The 27,566-nt window shown below is 38.4% G+C and overlaps 1 protein-coding gene across 1 annotated transcript in view; it reads left to right on the plus strand.

Moving 5' to 3' along the window:
- Window positions 1–247: 247 nt before the first annotated feature.
- LOC137543891 (mucin-22-like) overlaps window positions 248–27,566 on the plus strand; it is a gene marked incomplete at both ends in the record, with an annotated part of 80,744 nt that continues 53,425 nt past the window's right edge. Inside the window, 24 exons of the mRNA XM_068264962.1 lie at window positions 248–352; window positions 1,148–1,252; window positions 2,029–2,133; window positions 8,171–8,275; window positions 9,066–9,170; window positions 10,839–10,943; window positions 11,436–11,540; window positions 12,332–12,436; window positions 13,231–13,335; window positions 13,829–13,933; window positions 14,725–14,829; window positions 15,625–15,729; window positions 16,521–16,625; window positions 17,421–17,525; window positions 18,019–18,123; window positions 20,001–20,105; window positions 20,901–21,005; window positions 21,499–21,603; window positions 23,468–23,572; window positions 24,368–24,472; window positions 24,966–25,070; window positions 25,862–25,966; window positions 26,762–26,866; window positions 27,359–27,463. Coding sequence (XP_068121063.1) covers window positions 248–352; window positions 1,148–1,252; window positions 2,029–2,133; window positions 8,171–8,275; window positions 9,066–9,170; window positions 10,839–10,943; window positions 11,436–11,540; window positions 12,332–12,436; window positions 13,231–13,335; window positions 13,829–13,933; window positions 14,725–14,829; window positions 15,625–15,729; window positions 16,521–16,625; window positions 17,421–17,525; window positions 18,019–18,123; window positions 20,001–20,105; window positions 20,901–21,005; window positions 21,499–21,603; window positions 23,468–23,572; window positions 24,368–24,472; window positions 24,966–25,070; window positions 25,862–25,966; window positions 26,762–26,866; window positions 27,359–27,463 — 2,520 coding nt within the window. The remainder of the gene's footprint in view (window positions 353–1,147; window positions 1,253–2,028; window positions 2,134–8,170; window positions 8,276–9,065; window positions 9,171–10,838; window positions 10,944–11,435; window positions 11,541–12,331; window positions 12,437–13,230; window positions 13,336–13,828; window positions 13,934–14,724; window positions 14,830–15,624; window positions 15,730–16,520; window positions 16,626–17,420; window positions 17,526–18,018; window positions 18,124–20,000; window positions 20,106–20,900; window positions 21,006–21,498; window positions 21,604–23,467; window positions 23,573–24,367; window positions 24,473–24,965; window positions 25,071–25,861; window positions 25,967–26,761; window positions 26,867–27,358; window positions 27,464–27,566) is intronic.

A 27,566-nucleotide genomic window follows, 5' to 3' on the forward strand; every position in this document is an offset into this window, starting at 1 on the left:
AAGAGGTGTCAAGGAATTAATATAGAAAACAATCTATGCTTTGACCACAACAACCAAGTTATGGATTACAAGCTATATTACATTAGAAGAGAAATGCTTAATGTGAGAGTATGGAAAGTGAAAATGCTTTGGAGGAAAAGTCATCTTATATGTTTCTTCCTCAGTATATAATGACATTTATTTGAGGTGTGTGGCTCTAAAATATTTTCTCAGCAACCTAATCACATTTTACCTCTTTTATTGTCAGTATCAACCAGCTCTACATCTGAGAGCACCCCTTTCTCTGACTGTCCTGGTGAAGACTGTACATCTGTCAGCACTGATGCCCCAACAACCACAGAAGCTACCACAGGTAGAGTGTTCTTATTATGTATGGAAGCCATCTCAAGAAACATATCCAGTCCTCTGTCTACATATGTTTGAAAGTGACAGACATTACCTTGTGGCAAAGCATTATAAGATTCAGACATTCTTCACAGTGGTCAGTGGTGTTGCAGAATAATTCTCCATGTCAACTCACTGCCTATACAATTCTATGGCCTGTTCACAGTAACAGAACGCGTTATTCTAATGTGCTGCTGCAGGCTTTGTATTTAAGTCTATGGCCAGTCTCCATTGCAGTTTACAGTCATTACAACGTGTGTGTAATTCAACTGACCACTGTCAACATATCCTCAAGGTAACAATGAATTAGATCCTGGCATAGTAAAATGAGTCATAGGGTTATTCAGTATAGAATCCAGTTAGAGGTCCCTCCAGTGTAAAAAGTAGTGAAGGAAAGAATTTTTTTTTATTTTATTGAGCAGAGGCTTTCATATACCCTAATGATAAAAAATATGTTATTTAAATACATGGGGAATATTCTGTATGCTAAATTTGGTAGAAGAGCTAAAATTGCAAAATGTGGCCATGAAGATTAAAGTCAAATGTGTACATTTTCCAGTCTTTTTAGTAAAATATATTAATTGTAAAAATAAATGAATGAATAAAAAATAAGGTTTGTTTTTTTTGGATCCAGAAAAAAAATTAATGATGCAGTTTAAAAAAATAAATCTTATAAGTTCCTGCAAAAGAGAGGGGGATTAAAGTGAGTGGCTCTAAATCGTTTTCTCAGTAACCTAATCACGTTTTACCTCTTTATTGTCAGGATCAACCAGTTCTACGTCTGAGAGCACCCCTTTCTCTAACTGCCCTGGTGAAGATTGTACCTCTGCCAGCACTGAAGCCCCAACAACCACAGAAGCTACCACAGGTAGAGCGTTCTTATCACATTTGGATGCCATCTTAAGAAACATATCCAGTCCTTTGTCTCCATATGTTTAAAAGTGACAGACATTACCTTGTGGCAAAGCATTATAAGATTCAGACCCTCTTCACAGTGGTCAGTGGCATTGCAGAATCATTCTCCATGTCAACTTACTGCCTATACAATTCTCTATGCCTGTTCACAGTAACGGAACGCGTTATTTTAATTCGCAGCTGCAGGCTTTGTATTTAAGTATATGGCCAGTCTCCATTGCAGTTCACAGTCGTGTGTGTAATTCAACTGACAACTGTCAACATATCCTCAAGGTAAAAATAAATTAGATCCTGACATAGAAAAAATAGTCATAGGGTTATTCAGTATAGAATCCGGTTAGAGGTCCCTCCAATGTGGAAAGTAGTGAAGGAAAGAAATCTATTTATTTTATTGAGCAGAGGCTTTCCACACCCTAGTGATACAAATATATTAGGGGATGTTCTTTATGCTAAAGGTGGTAGAAGAGCTAAAATAGCAAAATGTGGCCATGGTGATTAAAGTCAAATGTGTACATTTCCAGTCTTTTTAGTAAAATATATGAATTTTAAAAATAAACAAATGAATAAAAAAGAACATTATTTTTTTCTGATACAGAAAAACAATCATGGATTCAGTTTAAAAAAAAATAAACAATCTTATAAGCTCCTGCAAAAAAGAGGGAAATTGAAGTGAGTGGCTCTAAATCGTTTTCTCAGCAACCTAATCACGTTTTACCTCTTTACTGTCAGGATCAACCAGTTCTACGTCTGAGAGCACCCCTTTCTCTAACTGCCCTGGTGAAGATTGTACATCTGTCAGCACAGAAGCCGCAAGAACCACAGAAGCTACCCCAGGTAGAGTGTTCTTATTATGTATGGAAGCCATCTCAAGAAACATATTCAGTTATTCGTATCTGGATAGACAATATGAAGAAAGAAATTTGTATTCAAATGGTTTTTAAAATTTCTTGAAGAAATTGATTATACATCTCTCATATTTGGTTCGTTTTTTAAATTATTTTGATAAATTGGAAAAATCTATCCAATTTTTCTGATAGAAAAAACAAACATTAAGTCATGTATGGCCACCTTAACTTGTAAGAGGTGTCAAGGAATTAACCACTTGAGGACCACAGTCTTTTCGCCCATTAAGGACCAGGGCCTTTTTCTCCATTCAGACCACTGCAGCTTTCACGGTTTATTGCTCGGTCATACAACCTACCACCTAAAGGAATTTTACCTCCTTTTCTTGTCACTAATACAGCTTTCTTTTGCTGCTATTTGATTGCTGCTGCGAGTTTTAGTTTTTATTATATTCATCAAAAAAGACATGAATTTTGGCAAAAAAATGACTTTTTTAACTTGTTGTGCTGACATTTTTCAAATAAAGTAAAATTTCCTATACATTTGAGCGCGAAAGTTATTCTGCTACATGTCTTTGATAAAAAAAAACCATTCAGTGTATATTTATTGGATTGGGTAAAAGTTATAGCGTTTACAAACTATGGTGCCAAAAGTGAATTTTCCCATTTTCAAGCATCTCTGACTTTTCTGCGCACCTGTCAGGTTTCATGAGGCGCTAAAATTCCAGGATAGTACAAATACCCCCCAAATGACCCCATTTTGGAAAGAAGACATCCCAAAGTATTCAGTGAGAGGCATGGTGAGTTCATAGAAGATTTTATTTTTTGTCACAAGTTAGCGGAAAATGACACTTTCTGACAAAAAAAAGAAAAAAAAAAGTTTCCATTTCTTCTAACTTGCGACAAAAAAAAATTAAATCTGCCACGGACTTACTATGCTCCTCTCTGAATACCTTGAAGTGTCTACTTTCCAAAATGGGGTCATTTGTGGGGTGTGTTCACTGTCCTGGCATTTTGGGGGGTGCCTAATTGTAAGCACCCCTGTAAAGCCTAAAGATGCTCATTAGGCTTTTGGCCCCTTAGCGCAGTTAGGCTGCAAAAAAGTGCCACACATGTGGTATTGCCGTACTCAGGAAAAGTAGTATAATGTGTTTTGGGGTGTATTTTTACACATACCCATGCTGGGTGGGAGAAATATCTCCGTAAATGACAATTGTTTTATTTTTTTTACACACAATTGTCTATTTATAGAGATATTTCTCCCACTCAGCATGGGTATGTGGAAAAATACACCCCAAAACACATTATACTACTTCTCCTGAGTACGGCGATACCACATGTGTGGCACTTTTTTGCACCCTAACTGCGCTAAGGGGCCAAAAGTTCAATGAGTACCTTTAGAATTTCACAGGTCATTTTGAGAAATTTCGTTTCAAGACTACTCCTCACGGTTTAGGGCCCCTAAAATGCCAGGACAGTATAGGAACCCCACAAATTACCCCATTTTAGAAAGAATACACCCCAAGGTATTCCGTTAGGAGGATGGTGAGTTCATAGAAGATTTTTTTTTTTGTCACAAGTTAGCGGAAATTGATTTTAATTGTTTTTTTTTCACAAAGTGTCATTTTCCGCTAACTTGTGACAAAAAATAAAATCTTCTATGAACTCACCATACTCTTAACGGAATACCTTGGGGTGTCTTCTTTCTAAAATGGGGTCATTTGTGGGGTTCCTATACTGCCCTGGCATTTTAGGGGCCCTAAACCGTGAGGAGTAGTCTTGAAACCAAATGTCGCAAAATGACCTGTGAAATCCTAAAGGTACTCATTGGACTTTGGGCCTCTTAGCGCACTTAGGGTGCAAAAAAGTGCCACACATGTGGTACCGCCGTACTCAGGAGAAGTAGTATAATGTGTTTTGGGGTGTATTTTTACACATACCCATGCTGGGTGGGAGAAATATCTCTGTAAATGACAATTGTTTGATTTTTTTCACACACAATTGTCCATTTACAGAGAGATTTCTCCCACCCAGCATGGGTATGTGTAAAAATACACCCCAAAACACAATATACTACTTCTTCTGAGTACGGCGATACCACATGTGTGACACTTTTTTGCAACCTAGGTGCGCTAAGGGGCCTAACGTCCTATTCACAGGTCATTTTGAGGCATTTGGATTCTAGACTACTGCTCACGGTTTAGAGCCCCTAAAATGCCAGGGCAGTATAGGAACCCCACAAGTGACCCCATTTTAGAAAGAAGACACCCCAAGGTATTCTGTTAGGAGTATGGTGAGTTCATAGAAGATTTTTTTTTTTGTCACAAGTTAGCGGAAAATGACACTTTGTGAAAAAAAAAAAACAATACATATCAATTTCCGCTAACTTGTGACAAAAAATAAAATCTTCTATGAACTCATCATACACCTAACAGAATACCTTGGGGTGTCTTCTTTCTAAAATGGGGTCACTTGTGGGGTTCCTATACTGCCCTGGCATTTTAGGGGCCCTAAACCGTGAGGAGTAGTCTTGAACCCAAATGTCTCAAAATGACCTGTGAAATCCTAAAGGTACTCATTGGACTTTGGGCCCCTTAGCACAGTTAGGCTGCAAAAAAGTGTCACACATGTGGTATCGCCGTACTCAGAAGAAGTAGTATAATGTGTTTTGTGGTGTATTTTTACATATAACCATGCTGGGTGGGAGAAATATCTCTGTAAATGACACATTTTTGATTTTTTTTACACACAATTGTCCATTTACAGAGAGATTTCTCCCACCCAGCATGGGTATGTGTAAAAATACACCACAAAACACATTATACTACTTCTCCTGAGTATGGCGATACCACATGTGTGACACTTTTTTGCAGCCTAGGTGCGCTAAGGGGCCCAACGTCCTATTCACAGGTCATTTTGAGGCATTTGTTTTCTAGACTACTCCTCACGGTTTATGGCCCCTAAAATGCCAGGGCAGTATAGGAACCCCACAAGTGACCCCATTTTAGAAAGAAGACACCCCAAGGTATTCCGTTAGGGGTATGGTGAGTTCATAGAAGATTTTATTTTTTGTCACGAGTTAGTGAAAAATGACACTTTGTGAAAAAAACAATAAAAATCCAATTTCCGCTAACTTTTGACAAAAAATAAAATCTTCTATGAACTCATAATACACCTAACAGAATACCTTGGGGTGTCTTCTTTCTAAAATGGGGTCACTTGTGGGGTTCCTATACTGCCCTGGCATTTTACGGGCCCAAAACTGTGAGTAGTCTGGAAACCAAATTTCTCAAAATGACTGTTCAGGGGTATAAGCATCTGCAAATTTTGATGACAGGTGGTCTATGAGGGGGCAAATTTTGTGGAACCGGTCATAAGCAGGGTGGCCTCTTAGATGACAGGATGTTTTGGGCCTGATCTGATGGATAGGAGTGCTACGGGGGTGACAGGAGGTGATTGATGGGTGTCTCAGGGGGCGGTTAGAGGGGAAAATAGATGCAATCAATGCACTGGGGAGGTGATCGGAAGGGGGTCTGAGGGGGATCTGAGGGTTTGGCCGAGTGATCAGGAGCCCACACGGGGCAAATTAGGGCCTGATCTGATGGGTAGGTGTGCTAGGGGGTGACAGGAGGTGATTGATGGGTGTCTCAAGGTGTGATTAGAGGGGGGAAATAGATGCAAGCAATGCACTAGCGAGGTGATCAGGGCTGGGGTCTGAGGACGTTCTGAGGTGTGGGCGGGTGATTGGGTGCCCGCAAGGGGCAGATTAGGGTCTAATCTGAGGGGTAACCGTGACAGGTGGTGATAGGGGGTGATTGATGGGTAATTAGTGGGTGTTTAGAGGAGAGAAGAGATGTAAACACTGCACTTGGGAGGTGATCTGATGTCGGATCCGCGGGCGATCTATTGATGTGGGTGGGTGATCAGATTGCCCGCAAGGGGCAGGTTAGGGGCTGATTGATGGGTGGCAGTGACAGGGGGTGATTGATGGGTGGCAGTGACAGGGGGTGATTGATAGGTGATTGACAGGTGATCAGTGGGTTATTACAGGGAATTACAGATGTAAATATTGCGCTGGCGAATTGATAAGGGGGGGTCTGAGGGCAATCTGAGCGTGTGGGCGGGTGATTGGGTGCCCGCAAGGGGCAGATTAGGGTCTAATCTGATGGGTAACAGTGACAGGTGGTGATAGGGGGTGATTGATGGGTAATTAGTGGGTGTTTAGAGGAGAGAAGAGATGTAAACACTGCACTTGGGAGGTGATCTGATGTCGGATCTGCGGGCGATCTATTGGTGTAGGTGGGTGATCAGATTACCCGCAAGGGGCAGGTTAGGGGCTGATTGATGGGTGGCAGTGACAGGGGGTGATTGATGGGTGGCAGTGACAGGGGGTGATTGATAGGTGATTGACAGGTGATCAGTGGGTTATTACAGGGAATAACAGATGTAAATATTGCACTGGCGAATTGATAAGGGGGGTCTGAGGGCAATCTGAGCGTGTGGGCGGGTGATTGGGTGCCCGCAAGGGGCAGATTAGGGTCTAATCTGATGGGTAACAGTGACAGGTGGTGATAGGGGGTGATTGATGGGTAATTAGTGGGTGTTTAGAGGAGAGAAGAGATGTATACACTGCACTTGGGAGGTGGTCTGATGTCGGATCTGCCGGCGATCTATTGGTGTGGGTGGGTGATCAGATTGCCCGCAAGGGGCAGGTTAGGGGCTGATTGATTGGTGGCAGTGACAGGGGGTGATTGATGGGTGGCAGTGACAGGGGGTGATTGATAGGTGATTGACAGGTGATCAGTGGGTTATTGCAGGAAATAACAGATGTAAATATTGCACTGGCGAATTCATAAGGGGGGTCTGAGGGCAATCTGAGCGTGTGGGCGGGTGATTGGGTGCCTGCAAGGGGTAGATTAGGGTCTAATCTGATGGGTAACAGTGACAGGTGGTGATAGGGGGTGATTGATGGGTGATTGATGGGTAATTAGTGGGTGTTTAGAGGAGAGAAGAGATGTAAACACTGCGCTTGGGAGGTGATCTGATGTCGGATCTGCGGGCGATCTATTGGTGTGGGTGGGTGATCAGATTGCCCGCAAGTAGCAGGTTAGGGGCTGATTGATGGGTAGCAGTGACAGGGGGTGATTGACGGGTGATTGACGGGTGATTGACAGGTGGTTGACAGGTGATTGACAGGTGAGCAGGGGGGATAGATGCATACAGTACACGGGGGGGGGGGTGTCTGGGGAGAATCTGAGGGGTGGGGGGGTGATCAGGAGGGGGCAGTGGGCAGGGGGGGGATAAAAAAAAATAGCGTTGACAGATAGTGACAGGGAGTGATTGATGGGTGATTAGGGGGGTGACTGGGTGCAAACAGTGGTCTGGGGGGTGGGCAGGGGGGGGGTCTGAGGGGTGCTGTGGGCGATCAGGGGGCATGGGGGGGGAAATCAGTGTGCTTGGGTGCAGACTAGGGTGGCTGCAGCCTGCCCTGGTGGTCCCTCGGACACTGGGACCACCAGGGCAGGAGGCAGCCAGTATAATGGGCTTTGTATACATTACAAAGCCTATCATACATACGTGCAGCGGCGATCCGGGTGCTAGTAACCCGCCGGCGCTTCCGAACGGCCGGCGGGTTACTACGAGCGGTGGGCGGAGCGAGTCCCCGGCGGCTGATCGCATCACGAATGACGCGATCGCCGCATAGCCACTCCCGCAGCCGCCCCCGCCGATGGGCGTATTGCGGTCGTTTGGGCCCGGACTTTGCCGCCGCCCATCGGCTGGGGGCGGTCCTCAAGTGGTTAAGATAGAAAACGATCTATGCTTTGACCACAACAACCGAGCTATGGATTACAAGCTATATTACATTAGAAGAGAAATGTTTAATGTGAGAGCATGGAAAGTGAAAATGCTTTGGAGGAAAAGTCATCTTATATGTTTATTCCTCAGTATATAATGAAATTTATTTGAGGTGTGTGGCTCTAAAATATTTTCTCAGCAACCTAATCACATTTTACCTCTTTTATTGTCAGTATCAACCAGTTCTACATCTGAGAGCACCCCTTTCTCTAACTGTCCTGGTGAAGACTGTACATCTGTCAGCAATGATGCCCCAAGAATCACAGATGCTACCACAGGTAGAGTGTTCTTATTATGTATGGAAGCCATCTCAAGAAACATATCCAGTCCTCAGTCTACATATGTTTGAAAGTGACAGACATTGCCTTGTGACAAAGCATTATAAGATTCAGACCCTCTTCACAGTGGTCAGTGGTGTTGCAGAATAATTCTACATGTCAACTCACTGCCTATACAATTCTATGGGCCTGTTCACAGTAACAGAACGCGTTATTCTAATTCGCTGCTGCAGGCTTTGTATTTAAAACTATGGCCGGTCTCCATTGCAGTTCACAGTCATTACAACGTGTGTAATTCAACTGACCACTGTCAACATATCCTCAAAGTAACAATGAATTAGATCCTGTTATAGTAAAATGAGTCATAGCGTTATTCAGTATAGAATCCAGTTAGAGGTACCTCCAGTGTAAAAAGTAGTGAAGGAAAGAATTTTTTTTATTTTATTGAGCAAAAGGTTTCATGTACCCTAATGATATAAAATATGTTATTTAAATACATGAGGAATATACTGTATGCTAAATTTGGTAGAAGAGCTAAAATTGCAAAATGTGGCCATGGAGATTAGACTCAAATGTGTACATTTTCCAGTCTTTTTAGTAAAAGATATTAATTGTAAAAATAAATGAATGAATACAAAATAAGGTTGTTTTTTTGATCTAGAAAAAAAATCGATGATGCAGTTTAAAAAAATAAATCTTATAAGTTCCTGCAAAAGAGAGGGAAATTAAAGTGAGTGGCTCTAAATCGTTTTCTCAGTAACCTAATCACGTTTTACCTCTTTATTGTCAGGATCAACCAGTTCTACGTCTGAGAGCACCCCTTTCTCTGACTGTCCTGGTGAAGATTGTACCTCTGCCAGCACTGAAGCCCCAACAACCACAGAAGCTACCACAGGTAGAGCGTTCTTATCACATTTGGATGCCATCTTAAGAAACATATCCAGTCCTTTGTCTCCATATGTTTAAAAGTGAAAGACATTACCTTGTGCCAAAGCATTATAAGATTTAGACCCTCTTCACAGTGGTCAGTGGCATTGCAGAATCATTCTCCATGTCAACTTACTGCCTATACAATTCTATGGGCCTGTTCACAGTAACAAAACGCGTTATTTTAAATCGCAGCTGCAGGCTTTGTATTTAAGTCTATGGCCAGTCTCCATTTCAGTTCACAGTCATTACAATGTGTGTGTAATTCAACTGACCACTGTCAACATATCCTTAAGGTAAAAATGAATTAGATCCTGACATAGAAAAATAGTCATAGGGATATTCAGTAAAGAATCCAGTTAGAGGTCCCTCCAATGTAGAAAGTAGTGAAGGAAAGAAATCTATTTATTTTATTGAGCGGAGGCTTTCCACACCCTAATGATAAAAATATATCATTTAAATACATGGGGGATATTCTTTATGCTAAAGGTGGTAGAAGAGCTAAAATTGCAAAATGTGGCCATGGAGATTAAAGTGACTCTGTAACAAAAATTACAATGTTTTTTCTACCATCCTACAAGTTCCTAAACCTATTCTAATCTGTTCTGGCTCACTGCAGCACTTTGTACTATCACGGTCTCTGTAATAAATCAATGTATCTTTCCCCTGTCAGACTTGTCGGCCTGTGTCTGGAAGGCTGCCAACTCTTCCATGCTGGTCTGTTCCTCTATGCACACTCCAGTGTGTGTTTTATTTACATAAGCCAGCAGCTTCTCTGCTATCTTATCAGTGATAGAAGAGAGCTGGATAAAAATCCTCCTCTGTTTGGCCTCTTGCACACTGCAAGCAATTCAGATTCAGATTCCGCTTTTTAATCTGTTTTTACTTCCGATTCAGATTTAGATTTGCAGTTTGCTCCTTGCACACTGCAAATCGGAATCTGAATCGGAGGTAAAAACTGATTAAAAAGCGGAATCTGAATCTGATTTGCTTGCAGTGTGCAAGAGGCTTTAGGCTGTGAAAGTAGCTGGCTGACACATACTGAGGAATTACAAACACAGGCACAGGCAGAGCTGTCTGCAGGAAGCCTGTAATGTTCAGTGCATGAGAGAAGAAGGGGACAGAAGGTAAACACACAAATGATCTTTTGAGATTCAAAAGGAAAGCTGTATACAGCCTGCTTGTGTATGGATGTATTTTCTATGTGTGGACATATTGTACATCAATCTACTTCCTGTTTTGGTTGCCATTTTGTTTGTTTATAAACAAACTTTTTAAAACTGTTTTTGACTACTTTTAATGCGGCGGGGAGCGGCGAAATTGTGACAGAAGGTAATAGGAGATGTCCCATAACACACTGGTATGTTTACTTTTGTGCGATTTTAACAATACAGATGCTCTTTAAAGTCAAATGTATACATTTTCCAGTCTTTTTAGTAAAATATATGAATTTTAAAAATAAACAAATGAATAAAAAAGAACAATATTTTTTTTCCGATACAGAAAAACAATCACGGATTCAGTTTAAAAAAAAAAAACAATCTTATAAGTTCCTGCAAAAAAGAGGGAAATGGAAGTGAGTGGCTCTAAAATGTTTTCTCAGCAACCTAATCACATTTTACCTCTTTACTGTCAGGATCAACCACTTCTATGTCTGAGAGCACCCCTTTCTCTAACTGTCCTGGTGAAGATTGTACATCTGTTAGCACTGACGCCCCAAGAACCACAGAAGCTACCACAGGTAGAGTGTTCTTATTATGTATGAAAGCCATCTCAAGAAACATATTCACTTATTCGTATCTGGATAGACAATATGAAGAAAGAAATTTGTATTCAAATGGTTTTTAAAATTTCTTGAAGAAATTGATTATACATCTATCATATTTTGGTTCGTTTTTTAAATTATTTTGATACATTGGAAAAATCTATCCAATTTTTCTGATTGAAAAAACAAACATTAAGTCATGTATGGCCACCTTAACTTGTAAGAGGTGTCAAGGAATTAATATAGAAAACGATCTATGCTTTGACCACAACAACCGAGCTATGGATTACAAGCTATATTACATTAGAAGAGAAATGTTTAATGTGAGAGCATGGAAAGTGAAAATGCTTTGGAGGAAAAGTCATCTTATATGTTTATTCCTCAGTATATAATGACATTTATTTGAGGTGTGTAGCTCTAAAAAAATTTCTCAGCAACCTAATCACATTTTACCTCTTTTATTGTCAGTATCAACCAGTTCTACATCTGAGAGCACCCCTTTCTCTAATTGTCCTGGTGAAGACTGTACATCTGTCAGCACTGATGCCCCAAGAACCACAGAAGCTACCACAGGTAGAGTGTTCTTATTATGTATGGAAGCCATCTCAAGAAACATATCCAGTCCTCTGTCTACATATGTTTGAAAGTGACAGACATTATCTTGTGGCAAAGCATTATAAGATGCAGACCCTCTTCACAGTGGTCAGTGGTGTTGCAGAATAATTCTCCATGTCAACTTACTGCCTATACAATTCTATGGGCCTGTTCACAGTAACAGAATGCGTTATTCTAATTCGCTGCAGCAGGCTTTGTATTTAAGTCTATGGCCGGTCTCCATTGCAGTTCACAGTCATTACAATGTGTGTGTAATTCAACTGACCACTGTCAACATATCCTCAAAGTAACAATGAATTAGATCCTGGCATAGTAAAATGAGTCATAGGGTTATTCAGTATAGAATCCAGTTAGAGGTACTTCCAGCATAAAAAGTAGTGAAGAAAGAATTTTTTTTATTTCATTGAGCAGAGGCTTTCATATACCCTAATTATAAAAAACATGTTATTTAAATACATGGGGAATATACTGTATGCTGAATTTGGTAGAAGAGCTAAAATTGCAAAATGTGGCCATGGAGATTAAAGTCAAATGTGTACATGTTTTAGTCTTTTTAGTAAAATATATTAATTGTAAAAATATATGAATGAATAAAAAATAAGGTTGTTTTTTGTTTTGAAAAAAAAAATCAATGATGCAGTTTAAAAAAATAAATCTTATAAGTTCCTGCAAAAGAGAGTGAAATTAAAGTGAGTGGCTCTAAATCATTTTCTCAGTAACTTAATCACGTTTTACCTCTTTATTGTCAGGATCAACCAGTTCTACGTCTGAGAGCACCCCTTTCTCTGACTGTCCTGGTGAAGATTGTACCTCTGCCACCACTGAAGCCCCAACAACCACAGAAGCTACCACAGGTAGAGCGTTCTTATCACATTTGGATGCCATCTTAAGAAACATATCCAGTCCTTTGTTTCCATATGTTTAAAAGTGAAAGACATTATCTTGTGCCAAAGCATTATAAGATTCAGACCCTCTTCACAGTGGTCAGTGGCATTGCAGAATCATTCTCCATGTCAACTTACCGCCTATACAATTCTATAGGCCTGTTCACAGTAACGGAACGTGTTATTCTAATTCGCAGCTGCAGGCTTTGTATTTAAGTCTATGGCCAGTCTCCATTGCAGTTCACAGTCATTACAACGTGTGTAATTCAACTGACCACTGTCAACATATCCTTAAGGTAAACATGATTTAGATCCTGGCATAGAAAAAATAGTCATAGGGTTATTCAGTATAGAATCCAGTTAGAGGTCCCTCCAATGTAGAAAGTAGTGAAGGAAATAAATCTTTTTATTTTATTGAGCAGAGGCTTTCCACACCCTAATGATAAAAATATATTATTTAAATACATGTCGGATATTCTTTATGCTAAAAGTGGTAGAGGAGCTAAAATTGCAAAATGTGGCCATGGAGATTAAAGTCAAATGTGTACATTTCCAGTCTTTTTAGTAAAATATATGAATTTTAAAAATTAACAAATGAATAAAAAAAAACAATGTTTTTTTTACGATACAGAAAAACAATCAAGGATTCAGTTTAAAAAAAATAAAAACTCTTATAAGTTCCTGCAAAAAAGAGGGAAATTGAAGTGAGTGGCTCTAAAATGTTTTCTCAGCAACCTAATCACATTTTACCTCTTTATTGTCAGGATCAACCAGTTCTACGTCTGAGAGCACCCCTTTCTCTAACTGCCCTGGTGAAGATTGTACATCTGTCAGCACAGAAGCCCCAAGAACCACAGAAGCTACCACAGGTAGAGTGTTCTTATTATGTATGAAAGCCATCTCAAGAAACATATTCAGTTATTCGTATCTGGATAGACAATATGAAGAAAGAAATTTGTATTCAAATGGTTTTTAAATTTTTTTGAAGAAATTGAATATACATCTATCATATTTTGGTTCGTTTTTTTAAATTATTTTGATAAATTGGAAAAATCTATCCAATTTTTCTGATTGAAAAAACAAACATTAAGTCATGTATGGCCACCTTAACTTGTAAGAGGTGTCAAGGAATTAATATAGAAAACGATCTATGCTTTGACCACAACAACCGAGCTATGGATTACAAGCTATATTACATTAGAAGAGAAATGTTTAATGTGAGAGCATGGAAAGTGAAAATGCTTTGGAGGAAAAGTCATCTTATATGTTTATTCCTCAGTATATAATGACATTTATTTGAGGTGTGTAGCTCTAAAAAAATTTCTCAGCAACCTAATCACATTTTACCTCTTTTATTGTCAGTATCAACCAGTTCTACATCTGAGAGCACCCCTTTCTCTAATTGTCCTGGTGAAGACTGTACATCTGTCAGCACTGATGCCCCAAGAACCACAGAAGCTACCACAGGTAGAGTGTTCTTATTATGTATGGAAGCCATCTCAAGAAACATATCCAGTCCTCTGTCTACATATGTTTGAAAGTGACAGACATTATCTTGTGGCAAAGCATTATAAGATTCAGACCCTCTTCACAGTGGTCAGTGGTGTTGCAGAATAATTCTCCACGTCAACTCACTGCCTATACAATTCTATGGGCCTGTTCACAGTAACAGAATGCGTAATTCTAATTCGCTGCAGCAGTCTTTGTATTTAAGTCTATGGCCGGTCTCCATTGCAGTTCACAGTCATTACAATGTGTGTGTAATTCAACTGACCACTGTCAACATATCCTCAAAGTAACAATGAATTAGATCCTGGCATAGTAAAATGAGTCATTGGATTATTCAGTATAGAATCCAGTTAGAGGTACTTCCAGCGTAAAAAGTAGTGAAGAAAGAATTGTTTTTATTTCATTGAGCAGAGGCTTTCATATACCCTAATTATAAAAAACATGTTATTTAAATACATGGGGAATATACTGTATGCTGAATTTGGTAGAAGAGCTAAAATTGCAAAATGTGGCCATGGAGATTAAAGTCAAATGTGTACATTTTTTAGTCTTTTTAGTAAAATATATTAATTGTAAAAATATATGAATGAATAAAAAATAAGGTTGTTTTTTGTTTTGAAAAAAAAAATCAATGATGCAGTTTAAAAAAATAAATCTTATAAGTTCCTGCAAAAGAGAGTGAAATTAAAGTGAGTGGCTCTAAATCATTTTCTCAGTAACTTAATCACGTTTTACCTCTTTATTGTCAGGATCAACCAGTTCTACGTCTGAGAGCACCCCTTTCTCTGACTGTCCTGGTGAAGATTGTACCTCTGCCAGCACTGAAGCCCCAACAACCACAGAAGCTACCACAGGTAGAGCGTTCTTATCACATTTGGATGCCATCTTAAGAAACATATCCAGTCCTTTGTTTCCATATGTTTAAAAGTGAAAGACATTACCTTGTGCCAAAGCATTATAAGATTCAGACCCTCTTCACAGTGGTCAGTGGCATTGCAGAATCATTCTCCATGTCAACTTACCGCCTATACAATTCTATAGGCCTGTTCACAGTAACGGAACGTGTTATTCTAATTCGCAGCTGCAGGCTTTGTATTTAAGTCTATGGCCGGTCACCATTGCAGTTCACAGTCATTACAACGTGTGTAATTCAACTGACCACTGTCAACATATCCTTAAGGTAAACATGATTTAGATCCTGGCATAGAAAAAATAGTCATAGGGTTATTCAGTATAGAATCCAGTTAGATGTCCCTCCAATGTAGAAAGTAGTGAAGGAAATAAATCTTTTTATTTTATTGAGCAGAGGCTTTCCACACCCTAATGATAAAAATATATTATTTAAATACATGTCGGATATTCTTTATGCTAAAAGTGGTAGAAGAGCTAAAATTGCAAAATGTGGCCATGGAGATTAAAGTCAAATGTGTACATTTCCAGTCTTTTTAGTAAAATATATGAATTTTAAAAATTAACAAATGAATAAAAAAAAAACAATGTTTTTTTTCCGATACAGAAAAACAATCAAGGATTCAGTTTAAAAAAAATAAAACCTCTTATAAGTTCCTGCAAAAAAGAGGGAAATTGAAGTGAGTGGCTCTAAAATGTTTTCTCAGCAACCTAATCACATTTTACCTCTTTATTGTCAGGATCAACCAGTTCTACGTCTGAGAGCACCCCTTTCTCTAACTGCCCTGGTGAAGATTGTACATCTGTCAGCACAGAAGCCCCAAGAACCACAGAAGCTACCACAGGTAGAGTGTTCTTATTATGTATGGAAGCCATCTCAAGAAACATATCCAGTCCTCTGTCTACATATGTTTGAAAGTGACAGACATTATCTTGTGGCAAAGCATTATAAGATTCAGACCCTCTTCACAGTGGTCAGTGGTGTTGCAGAATAATGCTCCATGTCAACTCACTGCCTATACAATTCTATGGGCCTGTTCACAGTAACAGAATGCATTATTCTAATTCGATGCAGCAGGCTTTGTATTTAAGTCTATGGCCGGTCTCCATTGCAGTTCACAGTCATTACAATGTGTGTAATTCAACTGACCACTGTCAACATATCCTCAAAGTAACAATGAATTAGATCCTGGCATAGTAAAATGAGTCATAGGGTTATTCAGTATAGAATCCAGTTAGAGGTACTTCCAGCATAAAAAGTAGTGAAGAAAGAATTTTTTTTATTTCATTGAGCAGAGGCTTTCATATACCCTAATTATAAAAAACATGTTATTTAAATACATGGGGAATATACTGTATGCTGAATTTGGTAGAAGAGCTAAAATTGCAAAATGTGGCCATGGAGATTAAAGTCAAATGTGTACATGTTTTAGTCTTTTTAGAAAAATATATTAATTGTAAAAATATATGAATGAATAAAAAATAAGGTTGTTTTTTGTTTTGAAAAAAAAAAAATCAATGATGCAGTTTAAAAAAATAAATCTTATAAGTTCCTGCAAAAGAGAGTGAAATTAAAGTGAGTGGCTCTAAATCATTTTCTCAGTAACTGAATCACGTTTTACCTCTTTATTGTCAGGATCAACCAGTTCTACGTCTGAGAGCACCCCTTTCTCTGACTGTCCTGGTGAAGATTGTACCTCTGCCAACACTGAAGCCCCAACAACCACAGAAGCTACCACAGGTAGAGCGTTCTTATCACATTTGGATGCCATCTTAAGAAACATATCCAGTCCTTTGTTTCCATATGTTTAAAAGTGAAAGACATTATCTTGTGCCAAAGCATTATAAGATTCAGACCCTCTTCACAGTGGTCAGTGGCATTGCAGAATCATTCTCCATGTCAACTTACCGCCTATACAATTCTATAGGCCTGTTCACAGTAACGGAACGTGTTATTCTAATTCGCAGCTGCAGGCTTTGTATTTAAGTCTATGGCCAGTCTCCATTGCAGTTCACAGTCATTACAACGTGTGTAATTCAACTGACCACTGTCAACATATCCTTAAGGTAAACATGATTTAGATCCTGGCATAGAAAAAATAGTCATAGGGTTATTCAGTATAGAATCCAGTTAGAGGTCCCTCCAATGTAGAAAGTAGTGAAGGAAATAAATCTTTTTATTTTTTTGAGCAGAGGCTTTCCACACCCTAATGATAAAAATATATTATTTAAATACATGTCGGATATTCTTTATGCTAAAAGTGGTAGAAGAGCTAAAATTGCAAAATGTGGCCATGGAGATTAAAGTCAAATGTGTACATTTCCAGTCTTTTTAGTAAAATATATGAATTTTAAAAATTAACAAATGAATAAAAAAAAACAATGTTTTTTTTCCGATACAGAAAAACAATCAAGGATTCAGTTTAAAAAAAATAAAAACTCTTATAAGTTCCTGCAAAAAAAGAGGGAAATTGAAGTGAGTGGCTCTAAAATGTTTTCTCAGCAACCTAATCACATTTTACCTCTTTATTGTCAGGATCAACCAGTTCTACGTCTGAGAGCACCCCTTTCTCTAACTGCCCTGGTGAAGATTGTACATCTGTCAGCACAGAAGCCCCAAGAACCACAGAAGCTACCACAGGTAGAGTGTTCTTATTATGTATGAAAGCCATCTCAAGAAACATATTCAGTTATTCGTATCTGGATAGACAATATGAAGAAAGAAATTTGTATTCAAATGGTTTTTAAAATTTCTTGAAGAAATTGAATATACATCTATCATATTTTGGTTCGTTTTTTTAAATTATTTTGATAAATTGGAAAAATCTATCCAATTTTTCTGATTGAAAAAACAAACATTAAGTCATGTATGGCCACCTTAACTTGTAAGAGGTGTCAAGGAATTAATATAGAAAACGATCTATGCTTTGACCACAACAACCGAGCTATGGATTACAAGCTATGTTACATTAGAAGAGAAATGTTTAATGTGAGAGCATGGAAAGTGAAAATGCTTTGGAGGAAAAGTCATCTTATATGTTTATTCCTCAGTATATAATGACATTTATTTGAGGTGTGTAGCTCTAAAAAAAATTCTCAGCAACCTAATCACATTTTACCTCTTTTATTGTCAGTATCAACCAGTTCTACATCTGAGAGCACCCCTTTCTCTGACTGTCCTGGTGAAGACTGTACATCTGTCAGCACTGATGCCCCAAGAACCACAGAAGCTACCACAGGTAGAGTGTTCTTATTATGTATGGAAGCCATCTCAAGAAACATATCCAGTCCTCTGTCTACATATGTTTGAAAGTGACAGACATTATCTTGTGGCAAAGCATTATAAGATTCAGACCCTCTTCACAGTGGTCAGTGGTGTTGCAGAATAATTCTCCACGTCAACTCACTGCCTATACAATTCTATGGGCCTGTTCACAGTAACAGAATGCGTAATTCTAATTCGCTGCAGCAGTCTTTGTGTTTAAGTCTATGGCCGGTCTCCATTGCAGTTCACAGTCATTACAATGTGTGTGTAATTCAACTGACCACTGTCAACATATCCTCAAAGTAACAATGAATTAGATCCTGGCATAGTAAAATGAGTCAACAACAACAACAACAACAAATAACATTTGTAAAGCGCTTTTCTCCCGTGGGACTCAAAGCGCATAAGCATGGCTCCGACCATCGTGGTACAGGGGAAGAATTTTATAAATCTGGAAATGCCAGGCTAAACAGGTGGCTTTTCAGTCTGGATTTGAATAGCTCCAGGGATGGTGCTGTCTTTACTGGGTGTGGTAGGGAGTTCCAAAGAGTAGGGGCAGCATGACAGAAGGCTCTGTCTCCAGATTTTTTGAGGTGCACTCTGGGAGTGACCAAGTTTATAGAACTTGCTGATCTGAGGTTGTGAGAGGTGTGGTGCAGCTTCAGCAAATCCTTCATGTATCCAGGGCCCAGATTGTGCAGGGATTTGAATGTCAGCAGTCCAATCTTGAAGAGTATTCTCCATTCTACTGGTAGCCAGTGCAGTGAGCGAAGGATCGGTGTAATGTGACAGTGGCGAGGCTGGTTTGTTAGCAATCTGGCAGCAGCATTCTGCACTAATTGCAGGCGACGCAGGTCTTTTTTGGGGAGGCCAGCATAAAGGGCATTGCAGTAGTCCAGCCGTGATGTGATGAAGGCGTGGACTAGGGTTTGAAGATCCTCTGGGGGAATCAGATGTTTAATCTTTGCAATGTTCTTCAGATGAAAGAAGGAAGATTTAACTACAGATGAAATTTGGTTTCTGAAACTCAATTCCCCATCGATTAGTACGCCAAGGCTACGCACAAGGTTGGAGCTGTTTATGTCTGAATTCCCAATCCTGATTGGTGTTGCTTTAGGATAGAGCTGTTTTGATGGCGAGCACTGGCTTTGGACAAACAGGACCTCAGTTTTGTCAGCATTCAGTTTCAACCAGTTATCATTCATCCATGCCTGAAGCTCAGCTAAGCAAGAGTTTATTTTTGGGGTAGGGTCTGTTCCACCAGGTTTGAAGGACAGGTATAGCTGTGTGTCATCGGCGTAGCAGTGGTACGTCAGGCCATGTCGTTGGATAAGTGTACCGAGTGGCAACATGTAGATTGCAAACAGCAGAGGGGATAGGATTGATCCTTGTGGCACTCCGAATTGTAGAGGTGCAGGTTTGGAGTCATTGGGTTATTCAGTATAGAATCCAGTTAGAGGTACCTCCAGTGTAAAAAGTAGTGAAGAAAGAATTGTTTTTATTTCATTGAGCAGAGGCTTTCATATACCCTAATTATAAAAAACATGTTATTTAAATACATGGGGAATATACTGTATGCTGAATTTGGTAGAAGAGCTAAAATTGCAAAATGTGGCCATGGAGATTAAAGTCAAATGTGTACATTTTTTAGTCTTTTTAGTAAAATATATTAATTGTAAAAATATATGAATGAATAAAAAATAAGGTTGTTTTTTGTTTTGAAAAAAAAATCAATGATGCAGTTTAAAAAAATAAATCTTATAAGTTCCTGCAAAAGAGAGTGAAATTAAAGTGAGTGGCTCTAAATCGTTTTCTCAGTAACTTAATCACGTTTTACCTCTTTATTGTCAGGATCAACCAGTTCTACGTCTGAGAGCACCCCTTTCTCTGACTGTCCTGGTGAAGATTGTACCTCTGCCAGCACTGAAGCCCCAACAACCACAGAAGCTACCACAGGTAGAGCGTTCTTATCACATTTGGATGCCATCTTAAGAAACATATCCAGTCCTTTGTTTCCATATGTTTAAAAGTGAAAGACATTACCTTGTGCCAAAGCATTATAAGATTCAGACCCTCTTCACAGTGGTCAGTGGCATTGCAGAATCATTCTCCATGTCAACTTACCGCCTATACAATTCTATAGGCCTGTTCACAGTAACGGAACGTGTTATTCTAATTCGCAGCTGCAGGCTTTGTATTTAAGTCTATGGCCGGTCACCATTGCAGTTCACAGTCATTACAACGTGTGTAATTCAACTGACCACTGTCAACATATCCTTAAGGTAAAAATGATTTAGATCCTGGCATAGAAAAAATAGTCATAGGGTTATTCAGTATAGAATCCAGTTAGATGTCCCTCCAATGTAGAAAGTAGTGAAGGAAATAAATCTTTTTATTTTATTGAGCAGAGGCTTTCCACACCCTAATGATAAAAATATATTATTTAAATACATGTCAGATATTCTTTATGCTAAAAGTGGTAGAAGAGCTAAAATTGCAAAATGTGGCCATGGAGATTAAAGTCAAATGTGTACATTTCCAGTCTTTTTAGTAAAATATATGAATTTTAAAAATTAACAAATGAATAAGAAAAAAAAAATGTTTTTTTTCCGATACAGAAAAACAATCAAGGATTCAGTTTAAAAAAAATAAAACCTCTTATAAGTTCCTGCAAAAAAGAGGGAAATTGAAGTGAGTGGCTCTAAAATGTTTTCTCAGCAACCTAATCACATTTTACCTCTTTATTGTCAGGATCAACCAGTTCTACATCTGAGATCACCCCTTTCTCTAACTGCCCTGGTGAAGATTGTACATCTGTCACCACAGAAGCCCCAAGAACCACAGAAGCTACCACAGGTAGAGTGTTCTTATTATGTATGAAAGCCATCTCAAGAAACATATTCAGTTATTCGTATCTGGATAGACAATATGAAGAAAGAAATTTGTATTCAAATGGTTTTTAAAATTTCTTGAAGAAATTGAATATACATCTATCATATTTTGGTTCGTTTTTTTAAATTATTTTGATAAATTGGAAAAATCTATCCAATTTTTCTGATTGAAAAAACAAACATTAAGTCATGTATGGCCACCTTAACTTGTAAGAGGTGTCAAGGAATTAATATAGAAAACGATCTATGCTTTGACCACAACAACCGAGCTATGGATTACAAGCTATATTACATTAGAAGAGAAATGTTTAATGTGAGAGCATGGAAAGTGAAAATGCTTTGGAGGAAAAGTCATCTTATATGTTTATTCCTCAGTATATAATGACATTTATTTGAGGTGTGTAGCTCTAAAAAAATTTCTCAGCAACCTAATCACATTTTACCTCTTTTATTGTCAGTATCAACCAGTTCTACATCTGAGAGCACCCCTTTCTCTGACTGTCCTGGTGAAGACTGTACATCTGTCAGCACTGATGCCCCAAGAACCACAGAAGCTACCACAGGTAGAGTGTTCTTATTATGTATGGAAGCCATATCAAGAAACATATCCAGTCCTCTGTCTACATATGTTTGAAAGTGACAGACATTATCTTGTGGCAAAGCATTATAAGATTCAGACCCTCTTCACAGTGGTCAGTGGTGTTGCAGAATAATTCTCCACGTCAACTCACTGCCTATACAATTCTATGGGCCTGTTCACAGTAACAGAATGCGTAATTCTAATTCGCTGCAGCAGTCTTTGTGTTTAAGTCTATGGCCGGTCTCCATTGCAGTTCACAGTCATTACAATGTGTGTGTAATTCAACTGACCACTGTCAACATATCCTCAAAGTAACAATGAATTAGATCCTGGCATAGTAAAATGAGTCAACAACAACAACAACAACAAATAACATTTGTAAAGCGCTTTTCTCCCGTGGGACTCAAAGCGCATAAGCATGGCTCCGACCATCGTGGTACAGGGGAAGAATTTTATAAATCTGGAAATGCCAGGCTAAACAGGTGGCTTTTCAGTCTGGATTTGAATAGCTCCAGGGATGGTGCTGTCTTTACTGGGTGTGGTAGGGAGTTCCAAAGAGTAGGGGCAGCATGACAGAAGGCTCTGTCTCCAGATTTTTTGAGGTGCACTCTGGGAGTGACCAAGTTTATAGAACTTGCTGATCTGAGGTTGTGAGAGGTGTGGTGCAGCTTCAGCAAGTCCTTCATGTATCCAGGGCCCAGATTGTGCAGGGATTTGAATGTCAGCAGTCCAATCTTGAAGAGTATTCTCCATTCTACTGGTAGCCAGTGCAGTGAGCGAAGGATCGGTGTAATGTGACAGTGGCGAGGCTGGTTTGTTAGCATTCTGCACTAATTGCAGGCGACGCAGGTCTTTTTTGGGGAGGCCAGCATAAAGGGCATTGCAGTAGTCCAGCCGTGATGTGATGAAGGCGTGGACTAGGGTTTGAAGATCCTCTGGGGGAATCAGATGTTTAATCTTTGCAATGTTCTTCAGATGAAAGAAGGAAGATTTAACTACAGATGAAATTTGGTTTCTGAAACTCAATTCCCCATCGATTAGTACGCCAAGGCTACGCACAAGGTTGGAGCTGTTTATGTCTGAATTCCCAATCCTGATTGGTGTTGCTTTAGGATAGAGCTGTTTTGATGGCGAGCACTGGCTTTGGACAAACAGGACCTCAGTTTTGTCAGCATTCAGTTTCAACCAGTTATCATTCATCCATGCCTGAAGCTCAGCTAAGCAAGAGTTTATTTTTGGGGTAGGGTCTGTTCCACCAGGTTTGAAGGACAGGTATAGCTGTGTGTCATCGGCGTAGCAGTGGTACGTCAGGCCATGTCGTTGGATAAGTGTACCGAGTGGCAACATGTAGATTGCAAACAGCAGAGGGGATAGGATTGATCCTTGTGGCACTCCGAATTGTAGAGGTGCAGGTTTGGAGTCATTGGGTTATTCAGTATAGAATCCAGTTAGAGGTACCTCCAGTGTAAAAAGTAGTGAAGAAAGAATTGTTTTTATTTCATTGAGCAGAGGCTTTCATATACCCTAATTATAAAAAACATGTTATTTAAATACATGGGGAATATACTGTATGCTGAATTTGGTAGAAGAGCTAAAATTGCAAAATGTGGCCATGGAGATTAAAGTCAAATGTGTACATTTTTTAGTCTTTTTAGTAAAATATATTAATTGTAAAAATATATGAATGAATAAAAAATAAGGTTGTTTTTTGTTTCGAAAAAAAAAATCAATGATGCAGTTTAAAAAAATAAATCTTATAAGTTCCTGCAAAAGAGAGTAAAATTAAAGTGAGTGGCTCTAAATCGTTTTCTCAGTAACTTAATCACGTTTTACCTCTTTATTGTCAGGATCAACCAGTTCTACGTCTGAGAGCACCCCTTTCTCTGACTGTCCTGGTGAAGATTGTACCTCTGCCAGCACTGAAGCCCCAACTACCACAGAAGCTACCACAGGTAGAGCGTTCTTATCACATTTGGATGCCATCTTAAGAAACATATCCAGTCCTTTGTTTCCATATGTTTAAAAGTGAAAGACATTACCTTGTGCCAAAGCATTATAAGATTCAGACCCTCTTCACAGTGGTCAGTGGCATTGCAGAATCATTCTCCATGTCAACTTACCGCCTATACAATTCTATAGGCCTGTTCACAGTAACGGAACGTGTTATTCTAATTCGCAGCTGCAGGCTTTGTATTTAAGTCTATGGCCGGTCACCATTGCAGTTCACAGTCATTACAACGTGTGTAATTCAACTGACCACTGTCAACATATCCTTAAGGTAAAAATGATTTAGATCCTGGCATAGAAAAAATAGTCATAGGGTTATTCAGTATAGAATCCAGTTAGATGTCCCTCCAATGTAGAAAGTAGTGAAGGAAATAAATCTTTTTATTTTATTGAGCAGAGGCTTTCCACACCCTAATGATAAAAATATATTATTTAAATACATGTCAGATATTCTTTATGCTAAAAGTGGTAGAAGAGCTAAAATTGCAAAATGTGGCCATGGAGATTAAAGTCAAATGTGTACATTTCCAGTCTTTTTAGTAAAATATATGAATTTTAAAAATTAACAAATGAATAAGAAAAAAAAAATGTTTTTTTTCCGATACAGAAAAACAATCAAGGATTCAGTTTAAAAAAAATAAAACCTCTTATAAGTTCCTGCAAAAAAGAGGGAAATTGAAGTGAGTGGCTCTAAAATGTTTTCTCAGCAACCTAATCACATTTTACCTCTTTATTGTCAGGATCAAACAGTTCTACGTCTGAGAGCACCCCTTTCTCTAACTGCCCTGGTGAAGATTGTACATCTGTCAGCACAGAAGCCCCAAGAACCACAGAAGCTACCACAGGTAGAGTGTTCTTATTATGTATGAAAGCCATCTCAAGAAACATATTCAGTTATTCGTATCTGGATAGACAATATGAAGAAAGAAATTTGTATTCAAATGGTTTTTAAAATTTCTTGAAGAAATTGAATATACATCTATCATATTTTGGTTCGTTTTTTTAAATTATTTTGATAAATTGGAAAAATCTATCCAATTTTTCTGATTGAAAAAACAAACATTAAGTCATGTATGGCCACCTTAACTTGTAAGAGGTGTCAAGGAATTAATATAGAAAACGATCTATGCTTTGACCACAACAACCGAGCTATGGATTACAAGCTATATTACATTAGAAGAGAAATGTTTAATGTGAGAGCATGGAAAGTGAAAATGCTTTGGAGGAAAAGTCATCTTATATGTTTATTCCTCAGTATATAATGACATTTATTTGAGGTGTGTAGCTCTAAAAAAATTTCTCAGCAACCTAATCACATTTTACCTCTTTTATTGTCAGTATCAACCAGTTCTACATCTGAGAGCACCCCTTTCTCTAATTGTCCTGGTGAAGACTGTACATCTGTCAGCACTGATGCCCCAAGAACCACAGAAGCTACCACAGGTAGAGTGTTCTTATTATGTATGGAAGCCATCTCAAGAAACATATCCAGTCCTCTGTCTACATATGTTTGAAAGTGACAGACATTATCTTGTGGCAAAGCATTATAAGATTCAGACCCTCTTCACAGTGGTCAGTGGTGTTGCAGAATAATTCTCCATGTCAACTCACTGCCTATACAATTCTATGGGCCTGTTCACAGTAACAGAATGCGTTATTCTAATTCGCTGCAGCAGGCTTTGTATTTAAGTCTATGGCCGGTCTCCATTGCAGTTCACAGTCATTACAATGTGTGTAATTCAACTGACCACTGTCAACATATCCTCAAAGTAACAATGAATTAGATCCTGGCATAGTAAAATGAGTCATAGGGTTATTCAGTATAGAATCCAGTTAGAGGTACTTCCAGCATAAAAAGTAGTGAAGAAAGAATTTTTTTTATTTCATTGAGCAGAGGCTTTCATATACCCTAATTATAAAAAATATGTTATTTAAATACATGGGGAATATACTGTATGCTGAATTTGGTAGAAGAGCTAAAATTGCAAAATGTGGCCATGGAGATTAAAGTCAAATGTGTACATGTTTTAGTCTTTTTAGAAAAATATATTAATTGTAAAAATATATGAATGAATAAAAAATAAGGTTGTTTTTTGTTTTGAAAAAAAAAAAATCAATGATGCAGTTTAAAAAAATAAATCTTATAAGTTCCTGCAAAAGAGAGTGAAATTAAAGTGAGTGGCTCTAAATCATTTTCTCAGTAACTGAATCACGTTTTACCTCTTTATTGTCAGGATCAACCAGTTCTACGTCTGAGAGCACCCCTTTCTCTGACTGTCCTGGTGAAGATTGTACCTCTGCCAACACTGAAGCCCCAACAACCACAGAAGCTACCACAGGTAGAGCGTTCTTATCACATTTGGATGCCATCTTAAGAAACATATCCAGTCCTTTGTTTCCATATGTTTAAAAGTGAAAGACATTATCTTGTGCCAAAGCTTTATAAGATTCAGACCCTCTTCACAGTGGTCAGTGGCATTGCAGAATCATTCTCCATGTCAACTTACCGCCTATACAATTCTATAGGCCTGTTCACAGTAACGGAACGTGTTATTCTAATTCGCAGCTGCAGGCTTTGTATTTAAGTCTATGGCCAGTCTCCATTGCAGTTCACAGTCATTACAACGTGTGTAATTCAACTGACCACTGTCAACATATCCTTAAGGTAAACATGATTTAGATCCTGGCATAGAAAAAATAGTCATAGGGTTATTCAGTATAGAATCCAGTTAGAGGTCCCTCCAATGTAGAAAGTAGTGAAGGAAATAAATCTTTTTATTTTATTGAGCAGAGGCTTTCCACACCCTAATGATAAAAATATATTATTTAAATACATGTCGGATATTCTTTATGCTAAAAGTGGTAGAAGAGCTAAAATTGCAAAATGTGGCCATGGAGATTAAAGTCAAATGTGTACATTTCCAGTCTTTTTAGTAAAATATATGAATTTTAAAAATTAACAAATGAATAAAAAAAAACAATGTTTTTTTTCCGATACAGAAAAACAATCAAGGATTCAGTTTAAAAAAAATAAAAACTCTTATAAGTTCCTGCAAAAAAAGAGGGAAATTGAAGTGAGTGGCTCTAAAATGTTTTCTCAGCAACCTAATCACATTTTACCTCTTTATTGTCAGGATCAACCAGTTCTACGTCTGAGAGCACCCCTTTCTCTAACTGCCCTGGTGAAGATTGTACATCTGTCAGCACAGAAGCCCCAAGAACCACAGAAGCTACCACAGGTAGAGTGTTCTTATTATGTATGAAAGCCATCTCAAGAAACATATTCAGTTATTCGTATCTGGATAGACAATATGAAGAAAGAAATTTGTATTCAAATGGTTTTTAAAATTTCTTGAAGAAATTGAATATACATCTATCATATTTTGGTTCGTTTTTTTAAATTATTTTGATAAATTGGAAAAATCTATCCAATTTTTCTGATTAAAAAAACAAACATTAAGTCATGTATGGCCACCTTAACTTGTAAGAGGTGTCAAGGAATTAATATAGAAAACGATCTATGCTTTGACCACAACAACCGAGCTATGGATTACAAGCTATATTACATTAGAAGAGAAATGTTTAATGTGAGAGCATGGAAAGTGAAATGCTTTGGAGGAAAAGTCATCTTATATGTTTATTCCTCAGTATATAATGACATTTATTTGAGGTGTGTAGCTCTAAAAAAATTTCTCAGCAACCTAATCACATTTTACCTCTTTTATTGTCAGTATCAACCAGTTCTACATCTGAGAGCACCCCTTTCTCTGACTGTCCTGGTGAAGACTGTACATCTGTCAGCACTGATGCCCCAAGAACCACAGAAGCTACCACAGGTAGAGTATTCTTATTATGTATGGAAGCCATATCAAGAAACATATCCAGTCCTCTGTCTACATATGTTTGAAAGTGACAGACATTATCTTGTGGCAAAGCATT

Source organism: Hyperolius riggenbachi, unplaced genomic scaffold, assembly GCF_040937935.1.
Source record: "Hyperolius riggenbachi isolate aHypRig1 unplaced genomic scaffold, aHypRig1.pri scaffold_309, whole genome shotgun sequence".
Taxonomy (NCBI): Eukaryota; Metazoa; Chordata; class Amphibia; order Anura; family Hyperoliidae; genus Hyperolius; species Hyperolius riggenbachi.